At 42.3% G+C, this 21641-nt stretch overlaps 1 protein-coding gene across 4 annotated transcripts in view; it reads right to left on the bottom strand.

Moving 5' to 3' along the window:
• Positions 1-21641, bottom strand: part of TOM1L2 (target of myb1 like 2 membrane trafficking protein) — a 54251-nt gene that overhangs the window by 25737 nt on the left and 6873 nt on the right. For all 4 annotated transcript variants that reach the window (XM_075718402.1, XM_075718405.1, XM_075718404.1 and 1 more), the window contains 4 exons: positions 8116-8200; positions 7347-7425; positions 5552-5701; positions 787-921 (listed from right to left, as the gene is read on the bottom strand). In XM_075718402.1, coding sequence (XP_075574517.1) covers positions 787-921; positions 5552-5701; positions 7347-7425; positions 8116-8200 — 449 coding nt within the window. Of the gene's footprint in view, positions 1-786; positions 922-5551; positions 5702-7346; positions 7426-8115; positions 8201-21641 lie in introns of those variants that run through there.

Below are 21641 nucleotides of genomic sequence, written 5' to 3'. Positions count from 1 at the left end.
TATCTTTTGACCCAACACACATGCATTTAAGACAATTTACCTTTACAAGAAAAGTGAGAAGCAAAATAAAAACAAGAGCCAAAGATAAATAATTATAAACAAGGAATTATGTTGCAGGCTTACAAAAAACAATGTGATACATCGATACTGGATTTAATTAATCTTGGCACACAAACTGTAATCTTTCAGTCCTTGATCACTTGCATTTACCACTTCAAAGATTCATTAACTTCAGTTTTCAGAGTGAATAACCAGAACGCCTGTGATCATTAAGTTACTTCCTAGCAGCAGTTCTGTCAACTTTACAGACCTAACTTTTCACAAGGTGTAAAGATCTCGCGTTACCATGGGATCAGTGACAGATTCAGACTCTGTACACCTTTGAAAGACAGGCAGGCCTTGGTTTGGGGTTATCACCAACAGAAACAACCATACTTTTAAGAAAAAAAAGTAAATCTTAATCATATATCCTGCTGGACTCTCTCTGAGCAAGTTGCATTTGTCTGGTGGCTTTGTGGTACAAGACAAGTGTACAAACCTCCTCCAAACTCTTTTCTCTTCTCAGATTGATGTTTGACTCAAGGGAAGAGATTCCATTAGCTTATCAGCCTGTCAAATGCAGCTGCATTATGCTTCTACTACATGCCCTTTCACTATTAAAAAAAGTCCATCCAGGAGTGAGAAAATGAGCCAAATTCAGAGAAACAGGAGGGGAAAGGAGAGTAGTTACCCAACTATTCAGATGTCTTGGGAAAATACCCCTGCAATTGCAACGCTGCAGCTTACCCTCTGTGGTGTGTGTATAGGAGACAGAGCATCAAGATCTGCCATGGGAAACTCTATGCCTTTCCTCTTGAGTTCTTCATATATGTGCACTACTCCAGTTAAATCAGGGCTACTTCGAAAGGCATCAGCCCAAGCCTGGAAAACATGAGGGATTATCCATAAAGCTTCCAAATGAAGTTCCAGCTCCACCCTGACCTCAGATACTGACTACAAAAGCTTTCACATATTTCAGCTTCAAAGGGAAGCTGTAATCATTAGACCTGGTCTAAAAGATCCTGCAAATATTATTAAGACAGTCACGTACATACTTTATTCAAATATAAAATAGACAGGAACCAAGCGCACAATAGCTATGTCTAGACCCTGACATCATCAAAATCTGTAAATGCAAACGCAAACCTCTTCCAATCTCCCCTACTTAGCAGTGATTGCATGCTGATCTTTTCTTGCATATTCTATGGCCAGTGACCCACCAGAAAGTCTGTGTGAAAGATTAAATTGATCTAAGCAAAATTCATAAAGTCATACAATAACCTTAGGTAACCTCAATTTACTTCGTGAAACACCCTCATTTGTTGCCAAAGAAAAAACCACAGCTGTCACATCTTCTTCAGTATTTTATTTGGACCAAACTTAAATAAAAAAGGTGGTTTCTGAGGTTCTTATTTTGTGAAACATGCATGTCCCATGAACAGCAGAACTAATGAAGCCTGGGTTCTTACAGAGCATATCCAACACTTTAGACACCCCGGTGTGCCAGAAAGAACAAGTTTAAAGGGAGAATTTCCCACAGGCAGAACACTTGTAATATCTCTCCCGCATGAATTCTCCCGTGTCTAAAAAGACTTAGTTCACATTTGAGCTTTTCCTTCAGTGGGAGTGCTAAGTGTTTCTCTTCGCTAGCCTGCCTCCTGTACTCATGAAGCTGCTGGGAGCGTAATATCTAGAAAGCCTCTACCCCTTTCACTTTTGCTGGAAATTAGCCAAGTATTAAAAATTTAGGGGAAGGAAAAATTGAAATATTATGACTCAGTCAGAAATTAAGCATTCCCCAAGCCCCTACATATGTGAGGCAAAGTACCAGTGCGCTGGATCCAGAAATACTGCGAGACATGTGTGTGGGCTCTGAACTTAATTCATTTAGTCATCACTTTTACACTAGTTCTTTGACTATTTTTATTTTAAAAGCTGTTTTTAACCACTTTTTCTATTTGAGAGGAGAGAAATCAGAGATAGCAAAACAAGATAAGAAATAATATCAATATTTAACTTGCATTCCTATTCTGTTCAATTCTAAGAAAGAGCATTTCCTACCCTATGTGCCCAGGAGACAATCCGTTATCAGTTCAAGCCAACAATTCTGGGTTTGCTTCTCAGCTTTGTTAAGAGTAAATTAACTGCATCAACTGTTCCAATGCAGTGCAAGTCCAAACAGCCCTATCTGAGCCAGAAAAAACAGCTCCAACTGCAAAGAGCCATTCTGTTTCCTTGGAACTGACCTTCCGAAACCATTCCTAATTCTGATGGAGATATTGACTGTACAAGTAACTCTACCCTTGCACTTTCTCTGCATTTTCAATTTACATAAGAAGTCATCTGAATGATGCTTCTACATAGTGGTGCTCCCCACTTCAACTCTATCTGCAAGTAAGAATGAAAAATGTTAGGCAAGGGATGCTGCATTTAATAATCACGCAAAAGAATTAAAGGCAGAAGTCCGCTGCGCTGCTGCCCCCAACTTTTAATGAGGCTTGTTTGCCCAGAAGGATGTACTAATGCATCCTCCAGGACAAGGAGTAATGGTTTTAAACTAAAGAATAGATTTAGACTAGACATAAGGAAGAAGTTTTTACAATGAGGGTGGTGAAGCACTGGCACAGGTTGCCCAGAGAGGTAGTGGAAGCCCCATCCCCAGAAACGTTCCAGGTCAGGTTGGACGGGGCTGTGAGCACCCTGATCTGGTTAAAGCTGTCCCTGTCACTGCAGGGGGTTGGGCTGGATGGCCTCTAAAGGTCCCTTCCAACCCAAAGCATTCCATGATTCTATGATCCTCTCTTTCATGGGCTTCCTACAGATTTTGTTGTAGTGAACCCACTTCATTTGCACTCTACCTTTTTAATATATTCTCTCTTCTGCAACTCTCCTCCCTGAAGAAAGGAGACACTTTAATTTGTATTCTTCTTCACCTGAGCTGGGAGCATTATCTACATTAGTGTGTCTCTCCGAGGTCACAACCAGGACTGGGTGCTATTGCCTTAAGTGCTGCCTACGCACACTGTAAGACAATCCCTGTCCTAGACAACTTACAATTCAACTAGGCAACAGTAATAGTAGCTCTACCTTATGGATAAGGAGCTACACACAGAGCTTAGGAGACTTGCCCATTGTCCAAACAAGTGCATGACAGAGGTGAGAGAGAATTCAGGTCTTCTAAGGCTTTGGTCAAGATTATCAAAGGTTATTAAGGATGCTGCTGTATAAATCCCACTTGGCGCCTCAGTGTGCCCAAACAGGTTAATTAAATACCGTTGCAAATCTGGCCCCTAAATCAGTGACCATCACAAGACAATTTTTCCAGTGTCGGACACTTTTTAACACATGTAGCTTCAAAAGAATTTGCTGTGCCACTAAAAGTCTCCTCGTGATTCATCTTTGATGACAGTGCTCAGCTACTGGGCAGCAAGGTGATATGAACTCTGAGGCGATATGCAAGCTCTTACCAGAGGCACAGCAATAAGGAATATTTCCAAGGCCTTTTAGCAAGAAGGAAGGATGAGCAAGATGTAATACATGCTAATTCATGTACACTGGGAAATAGGTTAAGAAAGTGAGACGCAAGATGCCCAATATCTCAAAACAGTCAAGTCTCTAGATAAGAAATTGGATGGCAGCTTTATCTACCCTTGCTACAGAAAGGCCCAGGAGTCCAAGAGCTGTATGGTTGAAGACATGTGCTGTTTGTACAGCTTTTTTCCATGCTTCCAGTTGCTATTAATCCTCTCATTTCTGTTCTTATTAATTCCCCGATATAAAATTGTAAAAAGCCTACAGAAGGGGATAAATGTAATGTTAGTGGAGCAGAGCTGAGAAGAGATCAGCCCCCTGGAACGGAGTTGTTAACTCCAACTGCAGGGAGCTCTAAAGAGCAAAGTCGAAGCTGAGCAAAGTGGCCATGAAGGACGGGATATTTTGGGTGTGCGTGTCAATAAGGCAGCTGAAATGAGTGACTGCAATCACTTTTCCAAACTCGTCAGGCAATCTGGAAAACGAAGTCCCCTACCACCTCCAGCTAAAGAGACACTAACAGAACCCACCCACAGGCAACTTTCATAATTCTCAGGCTTTTTATACCAAAAGGCATTTAGTACCCAGAGTGAGGCTTTTAGCTCTACTGCACTAAGTCTACTCAGATACAGCTCCATTTAATACACTGAGGCGATGACAGCGGCTTTTTGGTTATGTTACAAACACTTGATCTTAGTTGCATTGATGACTGGGAATCCACGTAAATCCAGGACCCAGCATAACCAACATCCTCTAAAACACTGTAGGAGCACAGCAAACAGTATGGAAACATGCACAGTTTCTCTTTATGGGACAGTATTTAACCTCATCTCCTGGTCACCACATGCATCAGCTCTCCCACCAAAGCAGGCAGACACCCAAGGGCTCAGTCAGACGTGCAAGAATTGCTTTTAATAATTTAATTAATTTTGTGCAATTTTTTTAAAAAGCCTTGAGATCGCAGACCAGAAATAAAGGGACCCCACAGACCCCAATGCAATGCCCACCTAATTTCCCCACCCAGCCTACTTCCTCTTCGGAAATCACTTATTTACATTGTCATGTTCTAACGATGTCCTATCTGTGTACCCAAATAATAAATAAACCAGCAGGAATTCAACAGCATGCTTTGCCACAAAAATCAGAAGTATATCTGGAAAACTATGCTGTGCATTTGTAAATACCTTCCCACAAGAAACACTGCAGCAGGTTTATATCATTTTAAATACGCAGTGTCTTTTAGTCTCTGGTGTATGCAATAGCCTGTAGGAGCGTAGTGATAAAGCTTCCTATAATTGTCAGATTTCCTCCAGGCAGGCACCAGCGTTTCCTCATGTGTTGCTAATGGTTTGTGGAATTAACATGGCTGTTTATTGTTATGCTGCACAGAAGGAGAAGTGGCAGACAGGCCTACGTCGGAGCTTCCCCACTGCAGGCAGGGATCTGACAGCGCACTTACTGCACAACAGAAAAGACACCAAAACCATTTTAACTCCTATATGGTCATTTACCTTTTCTATAACCACCTTTAAAAGGAATTCAGAATGCTTTCTAATGGAGGGAAACAGCTCCATTTTACGGTCAGGGAAACAGACACAGAAAGGTAAGTGTTCTGCAACTGACAGCAAAAGTGCGATCCTCTAAAATTTCCTGGCCTCAGATGACAAGCCCATCACAGAAGCAGGTCTCCAGCTTCTAGATTTGACTGTTAAATTGCAAAGCCATCCATTTATCTTTTATTAAGTCCTCTTGCTTTAGAGTGGTACCTCTCTAACTAGAATCCAGACACTTCTCCCCAGATGAAATATCTATGCATGTGTGTGTCTGCTCTTCCCTGCCAATCTGGATATATTGTTTGTTTTTACATATAAAAAACTCGCCACATTTTTAATGATGACAGCATGTTTAGCGATGCGTAGCACCGAAGCAGACAGTCCTTATTTCAGGCAGCAACATATGGAAGCAGAGACAAGCTGTGTACCTGAATTAGCGCTAGTACTTTATCCTGTACAATAGTGGGGGGATTATTCTTGGGCGAGATGATTTTCACCAGAACACCATCTATGAAGTCACGGTTTGCCACTAAGACATGAAAGCGATGGCCACAGTTCTTCACACAGGTCTCCAACACCTACACACACAAAAAAACATTCATTGTTGGGGCAAAGCTTGATCACACACGCAGCACCTATGTGGTTGGTTTCTGATTTTGCTTTTTTTTTTAATTTTAAAACTTTTGATGGGAGTGAGAGAAGGCAGAGGAGAAATCACACTTGTACTCTTCATTCTTCTTTTCTTCCCCAATTTCACCAAAAAGCTTCCTTCTCTACGCACACATCTAGATGTACCTCACCCACCATTAACATATTGGGCACTTTTGTGATCTACCCTTTGCCTGTTTTCAAGGTAAAAAAATATAAAGTTTCTTCCTCTTCAAAGCAGAGCTTTCCAACCTGCACAGCTGAACAGCTAAGTGCACAGCATCATATCAAGAGCAGGTAAGACAGAGGACATCCTGTCACAGTGAGATATTATCATGCTGTGGCACTCCACCATTTCCTATGTACCCGGAACACAGCTGGACCCGCTTGCTCTGAGCTATAAGCCATGTTTTAGAGTTGGGAATTCAGGTGAATGATCTTCACTCATTCAAAACACTCCCTTGTGAATGCTCTGACAGGTTATACTTTGACACATTTTCCCCCTGCAACCTAGCTAGAGGCACCCTCTACTTGCCATTCAACTGCCATGGAAGAACAGCTGTTGATTTTTCTCTGAAGAACATGATTAGCATGGAGATAAATCCAATGCGTCACTTCTCCTTACAGCCATGCCTAATAACTGCTGTGACTCTGTATCTGAGGAGTCTGTAATTACTCTCCTACTTCAGCTACTTTCATCAGCCCTGATGACATGGACTCATTCCTGATGAATTTCACTCTTTCCTGCACAATGGATAATCTCATGGTTTGGTCTTTGGTAATCTGTCAAAATGACAATCCAGGATAGGAAATGGCAAGAAGACAGAAAGTACAGTCACGCTTCGTCAGGGAGATGCAACAAGAGCTGCGTGAAAGAATCATACAGATCACCTACCCACAGCAGTATAACTCGATCTAGTTACTGCTGCTCATTCCTCAGAGTGCTGTGGCGCAGAGCCTGCCCAGCACCGCGCGTTCAGGACTGCTGCATCACCCAGGAAACCCCTAGCTAAAGTCATCAGTAGGAAAGGTCACTGGCAAATTATCTCACACCTTAGCAGTGTTGCCTAAACGCACAGAATACAATTTACACTTTATTGAGTGAAATTAGATCAGCATAAATTAATTTGAGTCTCCTACAGAGATCCATTCACAAGGGAGACTGTGTATCAGCTACTTATGAAGCTGAAAATATGTCAAGTTCATCATCCTCACTTGCAGATGTGCCCATGGCTGTTGTCCTGGAGTGGAGAAACACTAGGACACAGGGAGATGAAAGTAGAAGGGAAAGCCCCAAAGGGCACACAGACCCTTTTGGGCTACTTTAACTTTCCTCAGTCAGTACATGGGATGAGCAAGAGACCAGAAAAAATCAGAAATCAATTGAGTCAGAAAAACGCTCTGCAAAGCTCCCAGCAACTCTCCCCAAGGAAGTGAGGAGGCAATGGGAGAGAGGAAAAGGGCAGAGCAGTGGCCGTTAAAGCAAATAGCGCGTGCATTCAAGAGAGTGCCAGGAAAAGGAAAATGACAAAAGGGTTCTGCCCTTTTGAGGCATTCCAGCCTGCCCCCACTCACCGTCAACGCCAGCATGACCTCTCTGTAATTTTTGTTTCCATTCAGCCTCTTCTTCAGTGCTCGAATGGCATCCTTTGGACTGAAGGAGAAACACACCATTTTTAAAAGACAGCTCACACACGCTTTTCACATGCCATATACTGTGGGAACAGGAATCCTTTACTATTTCCAGCTGGACATAAGCATGTGTGTTCACTTCACATTACTTGACTACAACCAAACTACGGTCATGTAGAATTATGCGAGGAGACAAGATATCACAGAAGTCAAGACCAGAGCAAAGCCCAAGGCCTCCAAAAAGGCAGGATGTTGATCAAGCAGGAAAGACTGACCACTCAGAAAAAGGCCCAGGGTGTAAGACCAGTGATCAGTTCTCCTTCAAACTGCAAGCAGCACAGCTTTTCTGATGCTGAAGGAGATGTATCAGAGAAGCGCTCTATTCAAATGGCTGAAATGAATAGCATTGCAGTACTGCAGAGAGAGACACCTGCTGAAAACAAGAACCCCAGAAGTACAAACTCAGTACCCTCTCCTGCGAGACATTTTTCATGCCAGCCCTCCCAAGCAGAGACCGACTGCAGAAAGTGCTGCGCAACACAGTAGTTTGCTGAAATGTCTAAGGAGGAGGAAAACCAAGCAACTCATATGCAAACTACATTCAAACTATGAGCATCTGTCCCCAGACTCACTGCACCTCCTCACAGTCTGAGTGCGACTGGATGAAGATTGTGTTCATGAACCTTTCAAAGTTTGCTGAAACAGCACATACCCTTCTTCTGTCTCGTTGATAATGTCACAGATCTCCATGTTAAGTGTCCAGTCTTCGCTCTGCAGAGAGCCATCTGTGGCCTTTTCTGTGAAGTAAAGAAAAATAAATCTTTTTGCATCTTCCTGATTAGGTATTATACTTCAATCCATCTTCAGTTACTGTGAGCTGAAACTATCCAGTAAAAGAAAGAAAGAAAGAAAAAAAATGAAGGTCCCCACTGTAAACAATGTCAAACCTTCCCTCCTGGTTTTAGGCATCAGCAAGGAGGTTTCCAGACAGAATCAATTATCTCTCAAGCTCACTACCTTCAACCCACATAGATGGGCTGTTCTTCAAAGACTCCTGAATTCATGGAAGAGTAGGAAAATGTCAGCTAATTCCAATTTAAACTTCTCAGATGCTGCATTACTGGCAAGTTATGAGGTAGGAAAATCTCCCCAAAATCAATATGACCTCCTCCCTGTTTTAGTAGATATCTCCACATGAATTGAGGGAGGAAAGATAGCAACTTGGAGACAGAATTCAAGGAAGTCCAGAATTTCATCATGGAAGGAACCACCAGCACATTAAAACATTTCGTACATGACAATTCAGGTCACAATATCATTCGCACCCCTTTTTGCCTGGGACTCTTTTAATCTTGTACCACAGCCCCTCAATATCTGCTTGCCAGGGGGCTGGGCACGGCTTCTCTCTGTCCCATGCTGTGTCTCCAATCTCCTGTCCACGCTGGGGCTACGTACGCATCTCCCAAGCACAATCTGCCTTCCTCCTGACTCCCAAATGCTCTCTGACTCTCAAATGCGTGGCAGGTAAGTCAGTCACTCCGGCATCAGACTAAATTCTATGGGAAGGGTGACCTATAGCACTGTGACAGTGGCAGATGCCAACTGTTGGCAGTTTAATTTATAGACATCTGCAAGAGTAGCACAACCATAACTTCAAGTAATCAGTTGACAAGAACTATTTCCTCCTGGGGATTTCCTCCTAAATCAGTATAGTTCTGTCTAGTGGTGCCTAGAACATCCCCTGAATTTTTCACACTTCTCACTTGCAGCATTCAAACCCTATCTGCGTTACGCTACCCACATTCAGAGATGCTATCGAGTTGAACGTAAAGCCTGTCGCCAGAGACACCTAAAAAGGGGACCTTCAAGCCAAAGAAGACCTTCTCTGCTAAATTAGGCTGGGTTTTTCTCAGGTCCCTGGCATCCAGTGTTGGAAGGTAAATAGGGTAAACAAATGCATTTTAAAAATGTACAATAAACCAAGAAAAAAAACCTTCTAAACATTTTAAAGCAGAAACAAAACCACAGGTACCATCTTCTCCAACTATCCTTTACGTCAGACCCCAATCTGTCCCCCAGAACAAGGCAGATTTTGTTTGAGAACACCAGGCTCCAAGGACTTCACTCATCTCTTTTTCTGTTTACCAATGATGTTTTTCCCATTAACATTTCTATCACTGTGACTGAGGATATAGATGTCCACAGGCCATAATTATGGGACATTATTTGGAGAAGAACTATGTGTCTGGGTAATTCAAGTTTCAATGACTTGTCTACACCAGAATCGTGGTTAAAGCAGCTCCACCAAGGACAGTCAGTGTCTGAGTCAAACCGGACAGCTATGCAAAATCCAAGCAGAGAGTGCTGAAAAGAAGCCACCTGTCTCCAGAATGGAGAGGACCCCATGGAAAAGGACATTATGGAAGAGGAGACCATTCTTTGCAGGCCTCTCTTCCTACTCAGAGAGGCAGCGCTGCAAGGCACGGAGATCACTGCACAGGCTCGCACCCACCGGGGAGGAAACGGAGCCTGCAAAACTCCCGGCTGTGCCATCTTCACCTCTGGGTCTTCTTCAGCCATCACCAGCTCACGGTAGAGTTCACTTTGGCCGCAAAGACTCTTTCTGTTCGAGGAGGAGCCTCAGAGAGATGCACGGCTTCCAAAATGTCCAATAAATACTGGACAGGTTATTGAGTATTTTTAATTTACTGCATTTAGGCTATGGTGAGGCAGGGACTCTCTTAAGGAAGAGTGCAGGCAGAGCTGTTTAATGTTTTCTGGATACAGGAATTCATCTTTGTGCAAAGCTACTTGTAACAATCATTTTTTTTAGTTGCATTTTGTTCTTATACCGTACATAAGGCTTTATTGCTATAGAATGTGATCTGCCTTCACCTCCATATAGTCCTTGCTGCTTAGGAAAACATTTTATTTAACATTAGAGCAAAACCCTTAATATTCTGAGAGAGAAAAAAATCACTGCATCGGCTCTGCTGGAGAAGGTGATCTCCAAAGCTGCAAAGGATGTATAAGCACAGTGCTGCAAAATGAGAGATTACACCCTAAATAGAGGGTATTCCTTAATCGAAGCATGTGATTTGTTTTCTTAATCTAAAACTATATTAACAAATGTGTGTGTTCTTGTCAACATTTGGCATCAGGCAGCAACTTCACAATATTCGTACTCTCTGGTTCCGCTACCACTTTTTACAAATGCTTGTGGAAAATGCTGATCCTGCGCAAAGTTGTGCTAGCAGCCAATTCATTCATTGGTCTTGTAAAACCCATTTAGTTAAGGTTTCTTTTGACAAAATGTGTATCTGGCACTACTCCACAGCTAAAAACTGTGATATTTTGGAGACGATAGAGTGAAGAGATGCTGCCGCAGCACTGTACGGAGGGTGGCATAGGAACACTCGTCTGGGGTCCCCAATAACCTCATTTGTATTTCCCTTCTGAGACACACCAGGGCAAGCAAAATCCCCTTTCTCCCAGAAAGTTTGGTTACCGCCCTTTTATTTTTGCATTTCTGTTCTTTAGTTGGAGTAATACGTGGTTGAGACTGTGTGGGTTTAAGACCTAACAGTTGTCTTTCTGAGAATTAGTTCTTTTCCCCATGGGTAATTTTTAATTCGAATAAGAGTCAGAAGCTAATTTTAGTCTCTTCTTTAGCGACAGAGAGCCCACAAGCTCGTCATCTGTAGTCGTTTGTCCTTTGTAGGGTGCGTGACCCAGATTTGCCGCTGCAGTGCTCTCTCAACTGTTACAAAGGAGTTAACTGACTGCAGAGAAGGCATACGGGTTTGTGTGTGATTTGTTTGAAGAACAGTATTACGCTGCAATGAATTGAAAGCCTGCAGAGCTCTTCCAGAACGAAAACGCAGCAGGTTGTGGTTCTGGATTTCTGGTGAAAGAGCTCTGCCTGCACTCATCCGTAAGGGAATCCCTGCCCACCAGAGCCTAAATGCAGTCAATTAAAAATACTCAATAACCTGTCCAGTATTTATTGGACATTTTGGAAACCATGCATTTCTCTGAGGCTCCTCCTCAAACAGCAAATAGATACCACTGACAAGATTAAACAGATTTTGGAAACTATCACAGAATTGTGAAGGAATGGCATGCAAATACCCTTTAAAAAAAGTCACCAGTTCCTCAATCTCTTTCAGCCTCAGCAAAAGGCATCTAAATGGCACTAGTTCACACAAGGATTCTGGAACATGACCAAAGGATTCCAGGGTGACATAAGAAATGTTAAATTAGACAAGGAAAAAAGCAATGAGTAGGAGTCCTTCCTGCCCCACCCCTCACCGAACTGAAGAGTTTACGGTATAGCTTAATTCCGTAACAAAAGGGCTGGCAACTCCCAGCCTGGGTGCCAAGGGTGCCCTGCACAGCTTCTGCCCCGAGAGCAACTCCGAGCGCTGCGTTATTGCCAACTTCATCACCGCAGCAGGGGCCAGGAGTTAGTGTCTCACACGGAGACACAATACCGCCAGCAAGATGATCAGAAAGTCTCTGAAACAAGATGCTATCAGTTCCCACCATGTTTCCCAAATTAAAGCATAAATGTTCTGGTAGAAAGAAAGACAATCTGGCGCTCCACGCCTGACACGCTGCAGACCTTGGACACCGCGTATGCGCACGCAAGCATTAGCTCATCTCTAGTCTGCAAAGAAAAGGAGAAAAAATGGTGCTATTTTTTCATTCACACCTTCCCTCTGAGATCTAACTCTCATGGCCGCATTTCCACACTCTGCCAAATGGCAATATCAGTATTTCCCGGCTCCCACTGAGATCGTGCACATTTTATGGCATTCCGAAGGCGCTGTTCAGTAGCGTAAAGTTTTCAGTGTAAACAGTCTCAGTGCACACACCCCCCAGCCAAGCCTCTTCCCAAGCAACCTGCTCCGACCCGAGAGATGTCACCACAAGGAAATCAAGTCAGAAATGCCAGTGTAACCACCACGTACTAAACAGGCTGTGCAGGGCAGGACAGGACAGGAATGCTATTTTAAATGCAGGGGAAAAACAGAGGAACTTTTACCACCCATCTTGCACCCTGCTCAGAAGTCACCTAACAAAGAAATGCTAATGCTGGTTTGTCCTCGAGAAGCTGCTCTCACAGCCCTTTTCAGTCCATGCAACTTTTGCTTCAAAGTTACACGTCAATGTTGACCATGCTCTTAAAATTTGACTTTGTTCACAAACAGATGAGATAAAGCAAAACCCCTCGCTCTTCCCTGCTTCCCCCTTCCAGTGCTCATCTCTGACCATTATTCTGAACCTGCCAATGGAGGCAGCCTGAAGCTTTTAATTAGGATCGCAACTGCACAAGCTGAAGTCTCTATGCTATTTAACTCACATACCATATGCATGCTTACACAGCCGAGACTGAAAAACTGACTGCTGGAAGCACCGAGAACATCTACTCTAGCTGAATGATGACAGCTGGCATGACCAGGGTAAAAATCTCCCCAAAAGATCTCTCTATAAGCACCAATAAATGACAGTGGAGCTGCATAATGTTCCTGGAAGAAAAGGCAAAAGTGAAAGTTAAATGTTGCACTAGCTACAAATCACATTAAATGCAAATGGGAGAACTGCGCTGTTTTCTGTCTGAATACCAGAATCTCGTGAATGAACAGATCTTTGTGTTCAGAGAAATCACAGTTTTCTCTCTTGGGACTTCTCCAGATGTTGCTTCAGAGACTCTTGATTCATGCGTTTGGGAAGAATTACGCATGAAAAAATCACCTTTTGTTTAGGCAAGAAGCGTGCACGCCAATGCACCATATTAGAGAAATCCAAAAGCTAAAAAATTCCAATCCAATTTTCTCCCCTTCCCTTCAACAGTGTTTGGTGTTCAAGCAGCATAAAACCTTTTTTTTTTTTTTGCTTGGAAGTTCAGAAGATCGCAGATCTTAGATCTTTGTCTTGCTTCTTAACAGTCCACCTGCTCACCAGCTGTGCTCCAAGACTGAAATTAGCAAATCAAACTGGCAGATGTGTTATATTTCACTCTATATAACATGTGACAGAGAACAGAAGCAGCCACGGTATTATCAGGCTTTTACTTCCATCCTACTACCAGTAGGATCCTACTACCCCTCCCTTCAGCTCAGTGGAGCTCTCTCAGAAGCAAGGGCTATCAGCTGAGGTCAAATGCAAAACGCCTTTATGGAATGGACAAAGGCCTTTCAGGAAAACAACCCAGAGTTTTGCGAGGCAATGCAAAACACGCAAGATAGCTCATGAGGGAAGACAAGCTATTGAAGGAGACGATAACATCTCTCCTCTGAGCTGTAGCTTATAGAGTTGCTTTGCTTTAAAGCATCATTACGTTTTGTGACGGCAGTTGTCTCTCTTGGATTCAAGAAACCATCGATGACCTGCACGGCACCGTCAATAAGACCTGGGGAAAGACCATTCAGAGGCCACGGAAACATATTTCAGCTGTTCAAGCAAAATGAAGATAAGACTAAAGATCCTCAGCACTTGCATGGCTGCTGAGTTCAAGACTTCTTCTCACTTGGAAGACAGAGATACACTAGAATAACACGCTTGGATACTCCTGGACCTAACAGTCTATGCTTGCTTTCTCTACATTTGCTGTTAGAAAGACAGTCACAGACACTTGGACATTATGGTAACCAACAGGAGTTTTTTTCCTTTTTATCAAAATGCTGCTATTAAAAAATAAATGTGACTCATTCAAAATTCAAGATCAAAACTCAACTCTGAAGTGACTTACTCACAAAAACCTGCCAGTTTCTGTGTTAGAAAGCACAGATCCAATAGCATTTTTCAATTAGCCACCTCACTGCTCCAAGTCCTTTTTCCACATTCCTTATTTCACACTGCTCTGAAAATGCTGAGCTTCACACTTCCAAAGAAAAAGCCAGTCAGCTAGAACAAACGGGCTCAATCTGAACTGCAAGGCATTACAGAAAAACTTGATTTGGGTTGTACTGCTGCAGCACTGGTCATCCACTTTGACCGTAGTGATTTTTCAATTCATTTTAGCTATGCTTACATCGAAACTCTTTGGGATGAAGTCGTCTATCCTCCACTCATTGTTTTGCTGAAGTTTCTGGGGCTGAATAAATGAATAATCATAGTTTATAATGACTGCAGAGTCTACGTTAAAATAAAATAACAAGAGAAGCTGTGGACATGCATATGTGCAATCATAATGAGCATTTAGCTCGAATGCTGTTTGAAGGCACAACGGTAAACTGGGAACTGTCATTTTCTCCAATTAGCTTTCAGGTTTTCTTCTTTTTGAAGCTGCCGCCCAAATGCCAAACTTCTTCAAACCTGCCTTCCAGATCACACTTACCTGCAATCATGAATATGTAATATGCAATTACTGTGCCTTTTTAAAGACCACATGGTATTCACAGCTACACTACAACATTCCTGTGATTTAGATACACTACAGAAAAGACATCACCCAACATCTCCCACAGATTCAGCCTCTCAGGAGTAGGAAACTACAGCTGGTTAACTGAGCATAGCTGCGCAGCAGCTTCAGAAACAGAGCAAGGTGAATGGATTAATACATATTAAACAAATATTAACAGCTGTAGAACAAAGAAAATTTTTCTTTCATACTCCGATCAGAGCTTCACCTGAACAAGAAGAAAAACAAACCAGAAATCCTCATAATAATATCAGAGTAGGCAAGGGAGCTTATCAGACTTGCTTAGTTTATCACATGGCAATGCATTTGCAGGTACGCTATTGCGTTGTACAGAAATGGCCCGACCGGGCAACCTAGTGCAGGCAGTCTCTGTACTCAGATGTCATTCATCTCAGGCACAGACGATGGTTTAGTCATAGTCCTTACAAGCATTTGGAATCCGGATCCCAAGCAGAACAGTGTGTTTCTATACAATAAAGACTTTTGTTATGAATCTTCTCACTGAAGTTCCCCACCAGCAGAAATCGTTGCTGCTGACGGCATGCTCCACTGAATGACATGCATATATACGTTGCTCTCTTTCAAAACTGATGGCAGACTACTGCTTCTTTAAAACAGAGTGAAATCCCTCTGACTTCTTCATTCTGCACAGCTTTATAAACAAAATACAAAACCCCACCTTCCTCCTATGTATGGTACATTCATTAAAGCTAAGCCATCCTTCAGAGCTAGGTTATGGCAGCGGCTCCCAGCTCATCAAGCCATTTGCACGATTTGGAGGCACTTCTCCCTAAAACTCAGCCTGCACCACACGTTTCTTCACCTCTTTCAGCAGTGACCTTGGCCAGATTCCCATCTCTGCCAACCACGATATTCAAAGTATGGTGCTACTTTATGATTGACAAACAAGAACCTGCTCACGTCAGAAATCGATACACTAAAGCCTTCAATCAGAAATGTCAAAGCAGTTTTAAAATATACGTCCTGTATTAATGGATTTTAATGGATTTGAACGGAGATGTTTACCATGTGATTTACTGTAGGGGGGTGACAAATCAATGTTCCTTTATGACATGTCACATCTCATGACAGACTGTCCCTCATACTGTTGTATCGGTGGAGATGATGGCTCGCCACTTTGCAAACATCTGTGATCTATTAGGCAACACCTCCGGCAGTCTAATATCATCACACCCTGAGTGTCCATCTTTCCTCTCTAGATGAGAGGCACGAAAGCATAAATTAAAATCTTCCGGGTGACAAAACGTTCTCCCTCGGATTTGCCTTTTCTGAATTTGACTGCGACTGCTATGACTTGTCCATGAGACTCTGAATGGGAGAATTTATTAGCACAGTGCTGTTGAGACAGATAAGCGCGTTGGGATGGTTACCCAAATCTTGGGATGGTTACCCAAATCCCCTCTTCCTTTGCCCACAGGAAGGCAGCCAGTGCTGTATACCAAATCCCACTGATGTTTAGTCGTTTCCATAGGCAGAACTTGGATTGTAGCCTACTACTTGCCCAAGGGTTTTTATATGGTTTTAATTTCTCCAAGGAATTGAGATGATTGGGGGGTGGGGGGGGGGGGGCTACCTTGTTCCTTAATGGGGGCTACAAATTCCTTAACTGAGAATCTCAGTTATTAAAACACTGACATACTGGATGAATAACACCTGTTCACCAACACTAGAAACACAAAATTTTTTAATAGCTGAGTCTTGGCTCGCCGCCATCCAAAAAGAAATGCCAGACAAAGAAACTAGCCAAAGCAGCTGAAAAAATAGTCTCCTTCCAAACGCCCCTTAGTAGCTGAGAAGCTTTTCTCATCAGAAATACAACTCACTACAGACAACTCCAATATTCAAAAAAAGCTCTTAAACAACTAATACATACACATGAACTTGTCCTAATGCCAAGAAACAACTGCTAAAAAAAATGCAGACTCCATTTTATCAGCCTTAACTTACAAATCTGAGAGAAGGGGCAGCTGAAAGTACTGAATTTATTTCTCAACTTCTCTGTTAGCAAGTATGCCTAAAGGCTCTGTTACAGTGGCTTTGTTATTTGTAAGAACAGCAGTATGACAGTTCCTTAAATAAAGTGTTGCAAACTGCTTTTTAAAACATTCCCCCAAAAACGCAGAAAAACACCGCCACACGTACAAAGCGGAAGAATGTATCTGACCAGTAAGGTACTACCAGGAGATAAGCGAGAGAAAGAGGAATATTCTATGCATCCGGATGCAGTTTTACCACCCCAAACTGCAGGCCACGGGGTATTACAGTTTGATACCGCAGCTGCACAGAACGTTGCAAGCACCATCAAGAGTGAGAAGGTCTCCTGATCTGTGACTAGCTGCCCCGTTCGGGACTGCAACGGCATCCAGTAATTACAGGTGAGACTGAAAAAACGTCTTTATGAAAAGTTATGGATGATCAGTGTGTCAGTGAGCTGTATTTGAAATCTATCAGCTCTTGATGGCTAATTTTGTACTACATGAGTAAAGCAAGTTCTAATAACTCACTTGGGACTTCACTCCAGTACTTACAAGCTACGTGCTTTTCATATTCATAAAACAAAACTAATTGCCTTTCATGGATAAAATGTTCTAAGAATTTTTAATCCACGTCAGCTGCAAACTCTAAAAATCCATCCCCATATATTTAAAACTCCCCCTCCCACCCACTCACTTGTAACATGTTGTTTGCTGCAAACAAACTGTAAGGCAAAGATAATCCATCAGGCTCCTACATTAGTATTATTTATATGATTTTTTTACAGGTTACTCCTAAAGTCAATTGCCCGCATTCTCACATGCTTAAAATAAACTGAGAACACTAATTACATTTAGTGAGGGGGGAAAAAAGGCAAAATCTTTCATTCCTGCAAAGAAAGCAGTTACAAGAACACGTTTACTCCTTAGCTGCAGCATGCTACAGCAGATTTTTAAGTAAACGTTCATACATGATAATTAAAATGCATTACAAATGAAATGAAACAAATCTTGCAGTAGACTGTTCTGTGTGCGTGTTCCCACACCCAGCTCTCCTATGTATCTACAACTACGAAGGTGAAGAGCTGTCCCCTCTAGAAAACCACGATTATCCCACATGTAGGAGCGAACTAGACAGTGAGGAGTCTGCAGTTTTTGAGGGCTGACAGCTCACGTTTCCTGGTGTGAAATGCTTCAGTTTGCTTTTCAATTTTGCAGCCTTCCCTCACACCGCTCTACAAGATGACAGCAGGCCCGTGCAAGAGGCAGCTAGCTCCGATCCCATTCAAATTCTCCAATACCTCCGTGGCTTGAAGATCAGCGTCTGGAATACACTAAGCATTTTCACCACGGGAAGAGGGGAGAGCTGGCTCCTGTTCCACTAGGTAACAGGCATCACTTTTGCCAACGCTGCTGTCATTGAAGGGCTCTATTGCCAGCTGCCCATTCCAACAAGCCAAGCTTGCTATGCCTGCAAAAGCTTAGCAGCTAAACACTTCCAAACGATCTTCTCCGGAAACCTGAGTGCAAATCAGGCAACAATAATAACCAGATACACGTGTGCAATTCCGTCTTGTACAGGCTGAGGAATGCGTATTTCTTGGTCTCTAATAACGCTATTAAAATCCTGCTCCATTTCTACAGCCCTGTTTCTCATGTGCCACTGCCATTAAATAAGCCTGAAAAAGACTGATAAATAGAAAATGTAAATACCAGAAGTTTAGATCAAGTATGCAAATGCCTGTTTCTGAGGCTGTCATTGTAGTTCTCCCGTACGTCCCCATTCACCAGCTTGTGTTACCTAGTCATACAACCTTGTAAATCCTTCAGGTCGGGAACTGTCCCAATACATTTCACATTCCACTGCAATCGCCTATATTACATGAACCTATTAGTGTGGTAAAATTAAAAACAATGTAAGTGTATCAAGGGACTCCAGCATACTTTTGGAAAATAACTATATTGGTCCTTGGACAGTTAAAATTCTAACTAGAACACAGATTTTGAGCACGGCTTATGAATACAGTATGGTTTATTTACCATATGCAGCAGGGAGGCAAATCCCAGCAAATGAAAAGGGCTGATCTAGTGCACTCTGCAAACTGCAGATTATGGATGGGAAGGTAACTTTCCCAGCGTGAACATACACGATATTTTGCAATCTACAGAGAACCAGCTCTCCGGTCTTTGCTGCTTACAGCTTTTTCATCAACACCACAAAAGTCACAAGATACTGAATAACAAAAGAGGAAACCTACTGGAGCCTTTTTGGCAGTGTGACACTGATATATGTTAGTGCCACTGCTGCTCAGGAAAGCAACGAGTACCAGCAAAGGCACCAGCCTGGCCCCGATCGCTGGTGGCCAGCTGAACGACTTGAGCTTCACCAGCTCGGGCTGAGCTTAGCCTCTCCCAGGCATTCCCTTTGGTTTCTGGGTGAATCGAGACTTTCTCAACTTCTTTTGGGTTTTATGTTCATGTACACTGTGCACGTCCTTCCTCTGAGCCAAGCTGCAGCTTCCTAAGCAACCAACAACAGTATAATGATGCCTTTTATGAAAGAGTGCCCTTTAGAGGTGTAAAGCTTGCCTGAGCGAGTCTGCACCGTTTCAGCTCTCTCCTGGTGATCATCAACACCCCGGAGATGATTCTGCAAGCCAGCATGCAATCTGAGGTTTGCTTTAAGGGATGCTACACGTGAAATACCTCATTAACTGCAGCAAGCCTCAAAGCCGATAGCCTTTAAGGAACCTGGTTGGAAGAAGGATTTTCCATTATTCACTGGCTATGCCAAGACATAGGCATAGATGGGGCTTTTTAAAGGCAGTTTTAATTAGAGCAGGTAAAACCCACACATGATCAAGCTGCAGCATCAGAAAACCACCAGAACTGAACACTGACCCATTTGGGTTGTTTGCTGAACTTTAATCAGTTTCCAAGTCTGACAGCTGCTCAAACTTAATTGCTCATTACGCTTGTAAATAAAAACTGATCTCACTCTCTGATTAGCCAACCATCTTATAGTTGCCATAACAACTTCTTGTCTAATAAGTGATTTCAGATTTACCATTATTTGTACTAGCAGAAAATTTCACAAAGGTCTGAGATCGCTCTTTTCACTAAAATACCTTTCTAATTAGAAGAACCGAAAATCAGTAGAGAAAGGGCAGCTCAAAGATAATGAAAAAACAAGCTACAGCTTAAACATGAGATAAGGGTACCCCGAAACCAAATATATGCTGGATCCTGCTTAACCCCTACCTTTCACTATCAATCATCTTACTATCATACCTATATCCCATAAGAACTGCTCAGAAAAATACTAGACAGCATTCAGGTAATAACTGGTCACAACGCGGAGACCGATTTCAAGACTCACTCCAGATGAAATATTCCAGTGAAGTTTGCATATTTTCTCTCCTGATCTTAAATTAGGAACCAATTAACTGGTTAAATTCCTTAACACTCTTAACTGACAGGAACGCTTTTTGGTGAACACTGAGGAGTTCAGCTTCTCAACAGCATCATATAAAAGAGGCAAAAGCATTTGTGTTGAGCCCAACAGATGGTAATTGTGACAACTGCAATGAAAGATGTTTTGGAAGGAAGAGTTGCAATATAGTATCTCATCTCTGGATCACCTCAGTCAAAAACTTCCTTCAGGCTTGACTTTTTGGACAAGATTACTAATTAAAGCCTTACAGATGTCTGAAAAAAATTAATCAGTATTTCAGTAAGTATTTGGTCATCACAGTTTAAGTAAAATGCCTCTATTAAAACATACAGATGTATTTGTTAGCCTGAGAAGACAAAGTGATGGGAAGCTATCAAATACCACTAGCCTGTAGGCCTACTACAGCATAAAGCCCTTCCAAAATTTCCTGGCAAAGCTGCTGAAGCTTGCAATTTATTCAATCTGCTCAAGGTAGCTTTTTGTGTGTATAGGCAAGGATGGACGCCCTTTTCCTTCCAAAAGGAAAATAAATGCAGAAAGCTATAATTGAGACAAAACTAAAGTTAAAAAAAAAAAGAGTCAGGAAATACCAGATTTTAAAAAAAGGATTTTTTTCTACATTTACTCAGCTATGCAAGAAATGTGAATTTTTTGTTATTTGGGTCAAACACAAAGCTGGTCACACTTCTTGCAGTAGATGTGTGAAAATACACGATATGAAAATACAGAGGATGCAACATGTCCAAGTTAAGAATATCCTCAACATTCCTGACCACATTTGGGATGTAACAAAGTCTTTCTTGCCTTAAGAATAAAAAACCAATGCTCTGCGAAGTTCTCGGGGTTCAAACACAGTTTATAACACCAATCTGTGCCTTCACTTTGTGTACAGTTTCTTTGATCTGAATTTGAACAAAGAATTTCTTCCCAAAGTAATCTAACCCAGAAGGCTTCTGAGGACCAGCTGGGGAACAGACTGGCTCACTCTCAAAGAATAAGCAGGCTTACGAACTAACCAAACCGTTCAACAGGTTTCTCCCGAGTATCTTCTCATTTTTGAGTCTCCTGATGCTTTCTGAGACTACGTTGCAAACACTAAGCTGCCAAAGGGTTTTCTGTGAACTGAGAGACACAGAAGCACAGGTAAATAGTCTATACATAGCTATGCCAGGAGTTACCCAAACACAGGCAGGGAATATACATACATGGACCTTTTTCCTTCCCTAATCCTTGGTTTTGAAATGAGTTACTACATTATGGGGCCTACCTCATAATTCTGGCAGGTACAGAATAATCATAGAGTGTACATTTAAATTTAAAGACCGTGCTGCCAATAACAGACTGACTGAATTTATGTGCATCTC

This window comes from Pelecanus crispus, chromosome 11 (assembly GCF_030463565.1).
Source record: "Pelecanus crispus isolate bPelCri1 chromosome 11, bPelCri1.pri, whole genome shotgun sequence".
In the NCBI taxonomy this organism is placed as follows: Eukaryota; Metazoa; Chordata; class Aves; order Pelecaniformes; family Pelecanidae; genus Pelecanus; species Pelecanus crispus.
The sequence above is the reverse complement of the archived record's forward strand: the minus strand, read 5'-3'. Positions and strand labels throughout refer to the sequence as shown.